Source organism: Paramormyrops kingsleyae, chromosome 17 (genome assembly GCF_048594095.1).
Source record: "Paramormyrops kingsleyae isolate MSU_618 chromosome 17, PKINGS_0.4, whole genome shotgun sequence".
NCBI classification, from domain to species: Eukaryota; Metazoa; Chordata; class Actinopteri; order Osteoglossiformes; family Mormyridae; genus Paramormyrops; species Paramormyrops kingsleyae.
This window is the reverse complement of record NC_132813.1, coordinates 20,821,288-20,834,598: the sequence shown is the minus strand read 5'-3', so window position 1 is coordinate 20,834,598 and position 13,311 is coordinate 20,821,288. Positions and strand designations below refer to the sequence as shown.

Genomic DNA, 13,311 nt, shown 5'->3' with positions numbered 1-13,311 from the left:
TTCCTCGCCATCAAATGTGATACGGAATGTAGCTGGATAATGGAGACCAAATTTCACATCCTTAACAGTTCTAAGGAGCTGATTTGCCTCTTTAAAGGCAGCTCGCTTCTTTGCTAACTCCGGAGTGAAGTCCGGAAAGATGTGTACACGCTTCTCTTTGTAAAACAGCTGCTTCTTCTGGGTGGAGAGGCGAAGGATGCGATCCTTCATGTCACCATGATGTACGCGGATTACGAATAGTCTCGGCCTCTCCCCCAGTGTTGCCAACTATTTATTTAGCGAGTTTTTAGACCTCTCTGGCGACTCGTTTTCAAAAAAGCGACAAATCTAGCGACTTTTTCTAGTGTTATTGGAGACTTTTGGAGACTCTGAAGTGGAAGCACCTATCGTTCTTACTCTCCTCACCGAGCAGCGGGTGCTACTGTGGGCTCCCCTCCCGTCCCAAAGCATTCACAGGCGGACAGTCCTCACGCAGCAGCCCCGCCCAGCTGCAGTCAGAGCAGGAAATGTTCACCTTTCCGCGTCCAGACTGCAAATGAATTGCGCATGCGCGAAGCCACCACTGGCTGATCCTGCCCTGGCTTATTGCCAAAAACTCCGCCAAGTATGACAGTTTTTAAGAATAAGTAATTCCGCCAGTGTCTCTTTGGGATCACTTTTGCCGGTCCCAAGCCCGGATATAGGAAGAGGGTTGGAATTATGATATAAAAAAACAAGAATCGACAGAAGAAAGTTCATTTGTAGTTCTAAACGTATTTAGGGTGTTTTTTTTAACCACCGTCTCTCCCACGACATTATTTCTCTCTCCTACAGCGTCTATTATAATTACATGCACATTATGCAAATTTGGCGATGGCGTCATTTAGCGACTTTTGGGACAATAGCGACATTCCTTGCTGAGGAGTTGGCAACAGTGCTCTTGGCCCTCCTCTATTCCAAAAAGCCGAATATTCTGACGCCGGCTACGGGCTTCCAAATCCATGCATTTAGTTGTCATCTGACACACATCTGACTGCAGTTTTTTCACGGCAGTTTCCAAAGTGATGACTGTAGAGCTCCACGCCGTGGTAGACTGCTCGAGGTCGTCCAAACGCTTGGAATGCTGTGCATTAGCAGTCTGTAAGGAGCTAACCGTAGAATGCATGGATGGAAGTTATTTCTTGCCGGAGGGCAGCAGTTTGTGTATCTATTTTCGTGCCCAATAGTTCAATCGCTGTCATAATTTTCTCAACCGAATCCGAAGAAAGTTGCAAAACTTTTAAACGCGTTTTCTTGCTGCCTTAGTCCTTCAATTAGTGATGTTTTCGGATAAATATTTATCTATCAATATGGCTTCTGCAAGTATGTAAATATAATGAAAATGAAATTGTTCGCTGAGCTCCTGGACCTCACAGCCTCACATGTCGAACGTCAACCGGAAGTTTTCCTCACTTCATTTGATGTTTTCTTTACACTAAATCACTGAAAAACAGTGGGTTTGTGTTGTATGCTGTGATCAGTGTGCCTGGTTGTAAGAATGTCAAACCTTAATGGGATCCTGAAATCACAGGTTGATGCCCCCCCATACGTTTCATGTCCACCCATCCATGCATTTTCTGTATCCACTTGTCCTATTCAGGGTCACAGGGGTTTGGAAACTATGCCAGTAGCGATGGGTGCAAAGAAGGGAATAACCTAGGATGCAGTGTCAACCAATAGCAGGAATCTTACACTATTCATGCCTATGGACAATTTGGTAACTCCAGTGCACTGCAGTATGTTTTTGGACTGTTGGAGAAAACACCGGCATGCAAAATGTGTAGGTTGTTTCAGGTACAGAACTTAAAACGATCCTTCCTTGTTTCACTGGAATAATTTAACTTACAATAACAATGTAAATGCTTTACTTATTTAATTAATATATAGATATAATGATGGCTTAGACAGTCGCCATTAATGTATTTCTTATACGAGCACATGCAATAAATGGGAAACTGTGCTAATGACTGCGTGACGTCACCTCCTTGCTTGTGAAATAAATTCCTTTCGCCTTTTAACTTTGAGTATAACAGCGTACCAAAGCAGGTAGGTCTCCTTATCGATTAAGGTTAGCCTTTTCTTTATTCAACGGTACAGACAATAATTCCTGTGTGTACGTCACATAGAAACCTTCTTATTAATTATTTTAATTTTTATCATATTTTTAAAACACATCTTGTCGGTAACTAATAGTACATTGTACATAAACAATTTATAATCTTTAGGGATGTAATATGTGGCATGTAAAATCACGAGAAAAAGGTTGGTTTAACGCTTCGTTAAAAAAAAAAAAACCTTGTTATTCTGGCTGTAGAAACTCCAGCCACTAACTCTACCGGCGCTAAGACAGCGGTGTGGAAACGTTTCCTATTCTTCCTGGAGAAACTGTTAGCAGTAAGGTCAGTCGAAGTTACAGCATGTCAAGAATGACAGCAGCTTGATGCATGGTGCGAATGAAGATTGTCTTATCTGTAGATTAAAATAGGTAAGTATACTCAATTTATCCATCTTTCCATCAGTCATTGCACTTTCAGTCTTTCAGTTAAGTTTCATTGATTATTTAAATTCAGTTGTTGAGTTACATTTACATGCTTTAGAGTTTATATTCATTTAAATGTTTTGATAGATTGCATCATATCCATAAATATATCGGGGAATTCGCCACACCGCAAAGAACCCCGATCTGTAAGCACTTAATTTCCATAACTTTATGAAGTGTTAATATATTTAGTTAATAACAGGTGTCAAGTTCCACTCAAGGGGACAGAAATCAGACTGCTAACAGGAATTTAAAATATCGATTACTCCCGGTGATAGTCATTGCACCTCTGCCAATTACTTCTTTAATATATGATTGAAAAATTGGGTGACTGAAACAAACTGCTGGACAGTAACTGTAGCAGAAACTATTAGACAGGAAACGAAATGGGCATGTATTATGAGTATGATGACACATTAAAAATATATATTTACATTTTTTATTAAGAGTGTCATATTCCAGACCCAGATGTAACGCGCCATGAGCGTGGCCGGCGCATTTATCGATGATGTAATAATACCGTAGAATCTCCAGGACTTTAAGCTTTAGCTTTAAGTGTCGATAAGTTTCGCTACGTAGATTTCTTACGCAAATTCCCCGCCGGAATCTGGCGTACCATAATGCGTCTTTCCCGTCCTGCACCGTCTCCGGGTCGCATCGGCAAGAGCACATGGGATGCAAAATTGGGGCATCGGTTCGCTGGTGCATTTCTGTAGCATAATATAGACATATATATATATTTTTTTTTTTTAAAAAACGCCTTTCAACCTGTGCATTTGACGTAGTCGGCCGCCACCGGGAGGAGGAGAAAGACGCACTGTATGGCGTTTATGCAGACATGGCACAATGGTGCAGCCGACAGCGATGCAGTTTTCTTTTGCATTGGTCTGTTTTAAGAGAGATAGTCACGTCTTCGATAAGATGACTTTTCCCATTTAGAAAAAGACCTTTCATTAACACTGTGGAGATCCCGATGGCTTTTTGTGTGCTATCCCTAAAAGTTGGCGATTAAAAACCGAGCAGCGCCGTTCCGGAAAGACGCCGGGTACCTTGGCTATCGTCACGGCATGGCGCCCCATCCTGTGGTCCAGGCTGCCATCGACCTGTCTGCAGGGGCCCTAGGTAACAGATTTATTCATCCTTGCATGTCCCCTTATTTATATTACGAGGAGGAGGCTGTTCGACATACTGCGGACATAGTATATGGCAGTTAGATTATTTCGATTTTTGTAAATACAGTGTGTATATAGTGTAAATAAAGCACGTCACAATCTATTCTGCCTTTTTAAAATCTGTGTTGTAATTGCTAGCATAACCTGTAGGCTCTTTGGTTCAACTTTCAGTAGATTTACTGTTGTGGTAGAGATATACTATGCCGTCTTTAATCCTCAGATGTATGGCTGGGCATTTAAAATATATATTGTTATGTGATGTTTTTCTGCTGAGCAATATGGTAGTATATATATATATATACTTTTTTGAATAAACTTTTACAATCCAAAGATTTAACGTTTATGTTGTAAAAGTACAGAGTTTCAGTCTAATTATGTCACATTGTGCACTGGAACGTTTCATCCAGGAAGTAGGGGAATGTTAACTGTCGCCCTCTGTCAGGGGGCACGGCCTGCGTCATGAGCGGGCAGCCTTTCGACACGGCCAAGGTGAAGATGCAGACCTTTCCCACCATGTACCGTGGATTCCTGGACTGCTTCATCTCCACCTACAGGGTGGAGGGGCTTCGGGGCCTGTATCGCGGCACGTCTCCGGCGCTGCTGGCCAACATCGCGGAGAACTCGGTGCTGTTCATGAGCTATGGCTTCTGCCAGGAGGCCGTGCGCTTGGTGTCCGGGCAGAGCGAGGGCGACAAACTCAGGTATGGCGTGCACCACTGCCACACCTCTAAAAATCATGTATTTGTGTGGTACTGGGCTTTATTAAAATGTGGTGGTTGTCAGTTCTGATGTGTATCCTCCGCCGGACCCGTGTGGACTTCAGAACACATTAGTTCTGGTTCGATACCAAAATCATGACTAAGGTACGATACCTGCCTAAAATATTTCGATATCGATACTGAAACGATACCACAGCAAAAAACTACAACAGGAAAATTAATGGATAACCTGATGGCAGAACATGAAAATATTTTTTTTATTACTTAAATAACATTTGATCAATATCAGTCAGATAAAATATAGCCTATTTTGTCACAGGTGCAGAGTTATAATGAACATGTTTTAACAAAACTAAAGTTGCAGCTGCTGAAATGTATAGCCATTTAACATGATTTATTATATTTATAACATTGAATTGGATTATTGTAAATAATTAGAGGTCTGCACTCTACTGAGTGCATTTTTTGGTAATAGAGAATATTTACGCAAATGTAGCGTATGTCTTATTACCTTAGCTAAAAAGATAAAGTCAAATTAAACAGTTAGGCTGTCGTTGCCCTTGATTTTGCCTCTCACACTAAAAAGTTTGCTTGTCACAAAATAAATCACACTCGTTTGACTTATATTTGAGGGACAGGTTTAATAATTATGTATCACATTCACTCACCTGTTGCTCTTTAAATTCTTTAAATATGTCAGGATGTCTGGTGGCAAGATGCTTAGCCAAGGTCAATGTGTTGGCTCCCTTGGTCTGTGTTGATTTAAAGTATTTTTTAAAACACACATCTTTGCTGTGTCTGGCAGTTGGCAGCCATGGGTCTCCTGTAATGGTGTGATATTTGCGAATGATTTGTCTGCGGGGAACAAGTCCCTTGCAGGAACTGTACACTCACGTTCACATCCCTGCGAAGATTTGTTGTTTTCATTCTTCCGCTTGTCCTCAGAAATATGACAGGAATGCTGCTTCCCTTCTCCACTCTGGCCAATGAGAGCCAGTGAGGCATGTAAGTGCATGCTGTAAGCAAGCGTATGATTGGCTGGAAAGTAGGGCTATACCATATCATACCATCCACAATAACACTGTTATAGATTTTTACAGGATACGCAAGTGTCATCTTACGATATCAATGATATAGCGACATGATGCATTTAGTGCTGCCACTAATGATTATTTTTCTATAAATTAATCTATCAACTATTTTACTGATGGTCTCATTAATCTAAACGATTAATTTTCCTCCAGGAAATCAAACTGACCATATCATTTTATTTCTAATCTCTAAATTTATTTTGTCAACTGTATGTCATTGTAGGGTTTTAGGTAATGGACACCGGATTCTCAGCACTATGCAGACATTTACTTACACCCACAATTTGATAATTCTAAAATATTTTTGAGAGATACATTGTGATGTCCAAAAGTTAGTAATCTATATAAAGTCACAGAATTCTTATGCTTATTAAATTCGGTTAGCGGAGCGTGCCTCATGCGACTGTTTTGGTATAAGGCAGCAGGCAGACAACTGTATGGTTTTAATGATGAGTGTATCCAGTAGCTATAATGACAAAGAATATTTAATGATAAATGTAATTTAATAAACCTGAATAAACAGACCTCACGGTGGTTTTGCCTACTCCGATGGGCCATCATCCAGAATAGCGCGTGTGCGTTTCCTCTTCAGGTGCTCGTGTATAGCACTAGTGCCACTGTGGTATGCCATCCAAACTTTGCCCCTTTTTCTTTTGCGATAATTTGAGTTGCATAATTACGTAGTATTACTGATGGAAATAACGAATTAAAGTTGGCGTTCTTGACAAAAAATTTAAAGCTCTGACTGATGTCTCTGTCAGCTGGATAGCTAGTTAAGTGTTTGTACAGTTACAACACTCACATTGTAACATACCTCATTTCATCTATTTTATGTTTACACAAGAAATTAGAGGCGATGCAACATTTCTAGCGCTGATATTCTACCTCATTTGATTGTCCGTTTCTTTGACAGCATTTTAATTTTATTTTGATAAGCAGCAAGTGTTTACATTTTGACTGAAGGTTTGTTTGGATTGCTGCTGTTTATTTATATTTGTACTTAAAACTTGAGGTCAGTTTTATTAGATGACTGTTGTGCTGGCTTCCGAACAGTTACAAGGTTAAGTTACTTTAGTTATTGTTAAACAAAAATGTTAAGTAGTTATGTTATACTTACGACTTCCAGGGAAAACACTACATAGGCTGTCACAGACTGGGGCATGGTACAGACAGGAAAGGAAGGTGACGATCCACTTGCGGCTCCACAAGAACAACAGAGGTTTGTTAATGAATAGAAAACACTGGGAACACTACAAACAAAACGGACCACGAGGGGTTAACACTAAACAGGGGAATGATATAACTGACAGAACAAAAAATGATCTTCGAAGAGAAACTGGTAACACCGAGAACAGGCAGGGAAGCAAACCTAGCACACAGCAAAACCAAATAACCAACTTCACAGAATCAGGAGAACAGGGTGACCAGTGACACCTGCTAGCCAAATGGGAAAGAGACACAAAAGACTGGGGCAGATGGGTGCTGACCCTGACAATAGGCTACTTTTGTACTCCTATGTGACTTACGCTGTGTCACTATATAATGCTGTGTCACTACTGTTGCACTATAGTGCTACTGCTGCTGCTTGTAGCAATAGATTCACACTTTGAATTAGATAGTCTGTCATCAATGACAGTAGCTCATTGGAAAAGAAGGAGAAAAATGAAAATGCTCTTCATTTTGTTTGCACTAAAATGCCGCCTTTTTTTTTTTTCTATACAGACGCTCCTCTACTTACGAATGAGATATGTTCCGAACGGCCATTCATAATTTTAAATGTTCGTAAGTCGTTACTAGCGGGCAGAAGTGGTACCAGGCGGAACTGGCACGCAGAAAAAAAGCTGATGTTGCGGACAGGAAATGGGAGCCTAGTGAACACAATTTGGACTTACAATCCTCTTCGTTCGTATGTCTGAAAGTTCATAAGTTGAAAGTTCGTAAGTAGAGGAGCGTCTGTATTATCATTAATATCATCATCACAGATTTCCTTGAAATACTGTGATATAATTTTGAGGCTGTATCACCCACCGTGGTGGCGCAGTGATTAGCTCACAAGCAGAAGGTCTGGGGTTTGGTCCTGGGTCTTTTCTGTGTGGAGTTTGTGTGGGTTTCCACCAGGGTCTCTGGTTTCCTCCCATGGTCCAAAAGTGTGCAGGGCAGGTTGATTGGCAAGTCTAAATTAGCCTTTTGTGCATGTTGGCAACTGTCCAGGGTTGGTTCCTGCCTGTGCCCCTTGTTCCTGGGACAGGCTCTGTGACACCAGTTGCGGTTAAGTGGTTATGGTAGTGGATGGATGGATCACCCATCCCTACTAGAACCTAAACCCGAGCTGAGTTGGTGAGTGAGTCAACGAATGAGAGAGTTTCTCCTCTTCTTTGGGCCTCTCATTCAGAATGAGAATTAGAGATCTGAACGAGAGACTTAGATAGGCTACTGAACCAGAGAGCTGTGCTTCGGTGACTGAAATATGCCATCTACTGGTGTAGTATATAGCTTACATGTGAAGTGACAGCCTGGATGCTGCAATTGGATTTTGAGATGGAACATTTTCATGATTTGTTAGTTTGTTAGTGTTAGGACTCCTTAGCTGACTATGTGATGAGCTGTTAACAAACATGAGTAGCTAAGGTACAACGTTGAGAGGCTTAGACTATAATTCAGTAACAAATATAACTTTTCTCACCCGAGTTATTGGTAGTATTTAGTTTACTCCTTAGCACTATTTAGCATAAATAATAGGATATTTTTAAATATATATGAACACAAGTGTTTGAGGTCAATTTCATGCAAACAGAAAGTGCCACTGAACTAGTTGGGGAATGAATCAAAACTTTTTGGTCTTTTAGGTGAACTGAATAAAATGAACTGTTTCCCCAAATAGAGTAATTTTGCCCATCACTTTTCTCTGACAAAGTTGCAGGATGAAAGAAAAAAATGGTTTTGCGGTACTTTTTCAGTATTGTTAGAGTGGAACACTAGAACACATTACACCCTCGAAATCTTTTTTGTGTTATATTCGTATTCCCTTATATGGTGTTGGGATGGTCTCGTCTGTGTGACAACTTAAAATATATTTGATGGATTTTTTTCAAACTTTGCAGATACATTATCTATGTGACAAACTGGAACTAATTACATTTTGAGACAGAATTGTGCTGAAATTGAAGCAGCTTTGCATAGTGATTGCAAAGAAAAGGGAAGTTTTGACACTTGAAAATATTGTGTATTTACCATTTGCACAAGTATATTGGGATGATTCTCTTCACCTGCCCCATCTTGCTCTCTATAAGACACACAGACAGAGGAGCATGAGCTTGAGGAATCACAGCTGAGGGTCACCCATCATGCAGCCCTCCTGGAGCTGGGGGTTAAGGGTCTTGCTCAAGAGCCTATGGACATGTGACTATTCTGCCAAGGTTAAGACTTGAACCAGTGATCTTTTGATTATAGGCCCAGAGGCTTAAGCCACTGAACCACTCACCATCCCCCTTGATACTGTTAGGGTGATAACTCCAAAAGTATTTGACAGACCTTTTTCAAACTTCATAAATATCCTATGGGTGACAAACTAGAAATGAGATACTGAGACAGGTTGTGAATGTGGTGTCCAAAAAGTAACTGATGGATCTTATTACTACTTAAAACATAATATGGATGAAGATCTACACCTGATTTAATTTGAGACAAATCGCCAGAAAAGTGAAGCAGCAGTAGAATGTGGCAGCAAAGGAACAAAATCCCAGCTGTAGACGACACTTGGCACCTGTTACAACTTATCCCAAAACTGAAACAGCAGCGATAGATGGCAGCAGAGGCCAGAAAAGCAGGCATGACACTGGTGTGTCTGTTATAGGTCTGTTACGTCACGGAAAATGTTGGCCATAGTGCAAATGAGAAATAAATAGAATATATAAATATTTAGACTTAGTTTGGTAATATGTTTGTAAAAGTGGCTTCTTGTAACTGCCCTGTTCTCACCAGACTCACTGTCGTGTCGCTTCTTCTTGTCTCAGCGACCTGCAGAAAGCGTGTGCAGGCTCAGTCGCCTCCATCTTCTCCTCGATGGTTCTGTGTCCCACGGAGCTGGTGAAGTGCCGGCTGCAGGCCATGCGCGAGATGGAGGCTTCCGGAAAGATCGCCAGTGGCCAGAAGTGAGTCCGGGCCCTTCTGTCGGGAAACGGGGAGCAGTTTAGGACCCTGAAGCCCACGGCGACCTGCCGTGTGAGCCCGACACTCTTCCTGTGTTACTTCACCCGTGTGAGGTCCCGGTCAGGACTTAAGTAAGAATATCCATGCTTGATATGTGCATGTGGAAGAAATATTACAGGGCAAACCAAAACTTAAAGACAGATACCAGTAAAACAAGGAATCTTTTAGAAGCCAATTACACCAAATTTTTAAATGGCGCATTTATACACTTAAGTACTATATTTTTTATATTTAGTTTGCTTGTCTCCTTACTATCAAATGCTCAGTGATTAAAGCACAGAATCCCAGATGAGTTTTACCAGGAACTTCATTAGAGAAATATTGGCTTGTTTTGTTGTTTTCTGGGGAGCCAGAACGTGTTCTCTGTAACCTTCCTGGTAGAACGGCGTGGTCTGTCGTCAAAGCGGTCCTGCGTACAGACGGTCCCCTGGGCTTCTATCAGGGTCTGAGCACCACCATCGTGAGGGAGGTGCCAGGATACTTCTGCTTCTTCGGGGCCTACGAGCTGTGCAGGACGGCCTTCGCCACTTACCTGGGTCGGGCAAAGGACGACATCGGTACACCCCCCCTCTGCCTCACTCCAGCCTGCATGTTTCCTGGCTTGGTGTTTGTGCTAAATGTATAGATCTGAAGCAAGTTTTTGCATAAATGATCAAATTTGCCCTAAGCCTCACTTAGTTCAGCCAGATATCCGACCGATTCAGAGATGCCTGACCGTGGTTGTCCCGGCCCTGTGCCACACGTTAACCCCCTCCCCACGCGTGCTCCGCAGGGGTGGTCCCGCTCATGTTCAGCGGTGGGTTCGGGGGTGCCTGTCTGTGGCTGGCTGTGTACCCCATCGACTGCGTCAAATCCCGCATCCAGGTGCACTCGCTGGCCGGCCGCCAGGTGGGCTTTCTCCAGACTCTCATGGGCATCGTCCGTGCTGAAGGTGAGGGAACTGCGACTTCTCGGGGAGCTCAGGTGAAGCTCCGGTCAGACATGGTGTTCACCATGCATTTGCCTGAGGCCCCTGATGTTTTTCCCCCTATTGGCCCCAAACAGCCACTACACTAAATATTAAATAAACACGTTCCTTATTTGCTGATGCTGAAGCAGTATGATGTTCTAACCAGCCAGCTAGCTACAATCTTCTGACTGTACTCGCTATCTACTTATTTAGTGTTTGAAACAGGGGGGAAGCCCCAAAGTGACTTTTGACTGGGGCCCCAGAAGAGAGAAACCTGCCCCTGGCTCCAGTTATTCCAGTGAAACTCCAGTTCCTGGAATGACTTGCTTATTGTTAGTATTACTGTCGGCTCATTTATTAGACATTATGGTGTAGGCAGTGTATTCAGTACAGCCCAGTCTACAGAAAGTTCTGTATAAATAACACAGGACTTCACATGTAGCTTATTCTACATGTAAATTTCCACTGTTGTGTGCTTCTCCCCAGGAGTGGCGGCACTGTACTCGGGCCTGACGCCCACCATGATCCGCACCTTCCCCGCGAACGGCGCCCTCTTCCTGGCCTACGAGCTCAGTCGAAAGGCCATGATGCAGCACCTAGCCACCTGACGGCCTGACGACACCTCTGGCCCAAGCCCCGCCCCGCCCCGCCTTGCTCCTCACACTACCAATTACACGGCTAGCAGCACAGGAGAGCTGAGCACTGGTTGGAGGAACGGAATGACTCCTGAGCATGAAAAACAATAGCTAGCACCTGCCTGACATGTCAGCAGCTTCTTTATGCAGCTGTTTGAAGACAAACAGATACAAGCTTCATGCTGTTTATACTAAGGTTTAATCTCTGGCATGTTTAAAAGCTGTTCCATTACGGGGCGGCATCCCAAGGCTCAGTTGCCTACAGTTCAGCGTGTTCTTGCGATGGAAGAAAGACGGGGAATGTTCCGTTGACCTGACCGTGCCCAGCGACCCCGTTAATCAAGCCAGAGTCCTGTTAATAAGATTAGCACCTGTATGCAGTTCAGTGCAGATGCATTCCGTTCAGCAGAGTGTTCTTACCAACATGTTTTTTTTTTATTTGAGGGTGAAGGGAAATGATTTTTGAAATACATGAAAGCAAAAAATGACTTTTAATGGATATTTTTTTATTTTTTTTAATTTAGAAGATGTATTATGTATTGATGAATAACTTACCTCTGTGTGCTGGAAATCGAATTCTGTTTAGAAACTTCTTTGTGACTATTTGTAATAGAGTGAGCTTACAGTACAAAGAATGCTGTATTGTGAATAAGTGTGTTGTAAAACACAGATAAGATACTGTGACAGGCAAAGATTTCTGGGTAGGGAGTCAAGGTCTTGGGACAAAATCTGTGCTTTTTGTGAGTGAAAATGATTAATTGTTATTGTGCACCAAAGAAATGTGTCCTCCGTTTAACCTATTTGTGACATAACGACAGAGAATAGTACTTTACTGGGTATGAATTTGAACCAACAACCTTTCAATCAGAAGCAGACTGCCCTAACCATTATGCTCCCACAGCTATTTTAACCCATTGCTGTTAAACAGGAGCTAAAGATCTCACCTTTTAAAAGCCTCGACTTCATAACACCGTAAGTAGATTGAACAACATGGATCAACACAAAGCCAGACAAACCTCATTACTGGTATGCAGCAGCCATGATTAGTTTCATATAAAGTTTAATAACATCGGAAAGTTAATACAGTAAAATGTTATTAATTGATAACAATTTTAGACTAAGCCATAAGTGATGCATAAAACTCCATAATTACTCTTCTTTCAATTAAATCTGCCTATTCATTTTGCCAAACCCTGATATTTAATACAGTCCTTAATAATAGTTATCAAGATCACTATGAATTTCTTCACTTATCCTATCAGTTAATTGAGGCTGATGGGAAATCCTCAAACTGGAATTTTTGAAGTGCTTATTAAACACATTCAATGAATTTTAATTATATTCAGTGAATCCCCATCATTTTCACATTTGCCACTAAATGACGTTCGTCCCACTGGCTGCAGACGTGAAAGATGCCCACCCCCCCAGAGTGACTGCCAATTATCCCACCAGCAAAGTCTCTTCCTGAATTGGCTGTCCTAACCGTGACACCAAGACCCTTCAAACAGCTCAGATATCGTCTTTGGCGCACTTAACACATTCAAAACCATGTGACACTTAAGGGAAAACACCTGAGGCAGTAATTTAGGTATCCCACAATGCAACAGCAGTTGCCTGGTAATTTTTGCGTGCGACTGGCAAAGTCAAGCGACAGAAACACGATCAGTTACACCTTTGTTTCCACACAGTGTGGGCAGTTAATCATGCTCCTTGAATAGCCATACTAATTGCTGTTTTCTTAATCTTTGTAACCAACCAACAGCTTAATGCTGGTTAGGAGGAAATACACACAACATTGCAAACTCCACACACCAAGCAGAAGCAGGTTTTGAACCCCAACACCCAGAGACATGAGCCTTTTGCTATGAACTGGCTACCAAAATGAGATCAAGTAACTACGCTGTACGATAAGATATTAAAAAAGCTTAAAAACGGAATATGTGTGAGCTGACCACGGTTAGACATCCTACGGTTTATTT

At 42.0% G+C, this 13,311-nt stretch overlaps 1 protein-coding gene across 2 annotated transcripts; it reads left to right on the top strand.

Moving 5' to 3' along the window:
• Positions 1–1,998: 1,998 nt before the first annotated feature.
• LOC111851249 (mitochondrial ornithine transporter 1-like) lies at positions 1,999–12,668 on the top strand. 2 transcript variants are annotated; one of them, XM_023825987.2, is made up of 8 exons: positions 1,999–2,064; positions 2,333–2,503; positions 3,559–3,679; positions 4,172–4,430; positions 9,553–9,690; positions 10,130–10,305; positions 10,521–10,679; positions 11,184–12,668. In XM_023825987.2, exons 3-8 carry the CDS (start codon positions 3,625–3,627, stop codon positions 11,303–11,305), a joined length of 909 nt encoding a protein of 302 aa, XP_023681755.1. In that variant the 5' UTR covers positions 1,999–2,064; positions 2,333–2,503; positions 3,559–3,624; the 3' UTR covers positions 11,306–12,668. The 2 variants fall into 2 exon arrangements, with proteins under 2 accessions (XP_023681755.1, XP_023681756.1); XM_023825988.2 differs by lacking the exons at positions 1,999–2,064; positions 2,333–2,503 and having other exon boundaries at positions 3,003–3,679.
• Positions 12,669–13,311: the final 643 nt, after the last annotated feature.

Excerpts from the sequence above, each read along its gene's own strand:
- LOC111851249 (XM_023825987.2), top strand. The coding sequence starts at position 3,625 with ATGGCGCCCCATCCTGTGGTCCAGGCTGCCATCGACCTGTCTGCAGGG. Across the intron at positions 4,431-9,552 it reads AGCGAGGGCGACAAACTCAG|CGACCTGCAGAAAGCGTGTG; the intron begins GTATGGCGTGCA and ends TTCTTGTCTCAG. Across the intron at positions 10,680-11,183 it reads GGGCATCGTCCGTGCTGAAG|GAGTGGCGGCACTGTACTCG; the intron begins GTGAGGGAACTG and ends GCTTCTCCCCAG.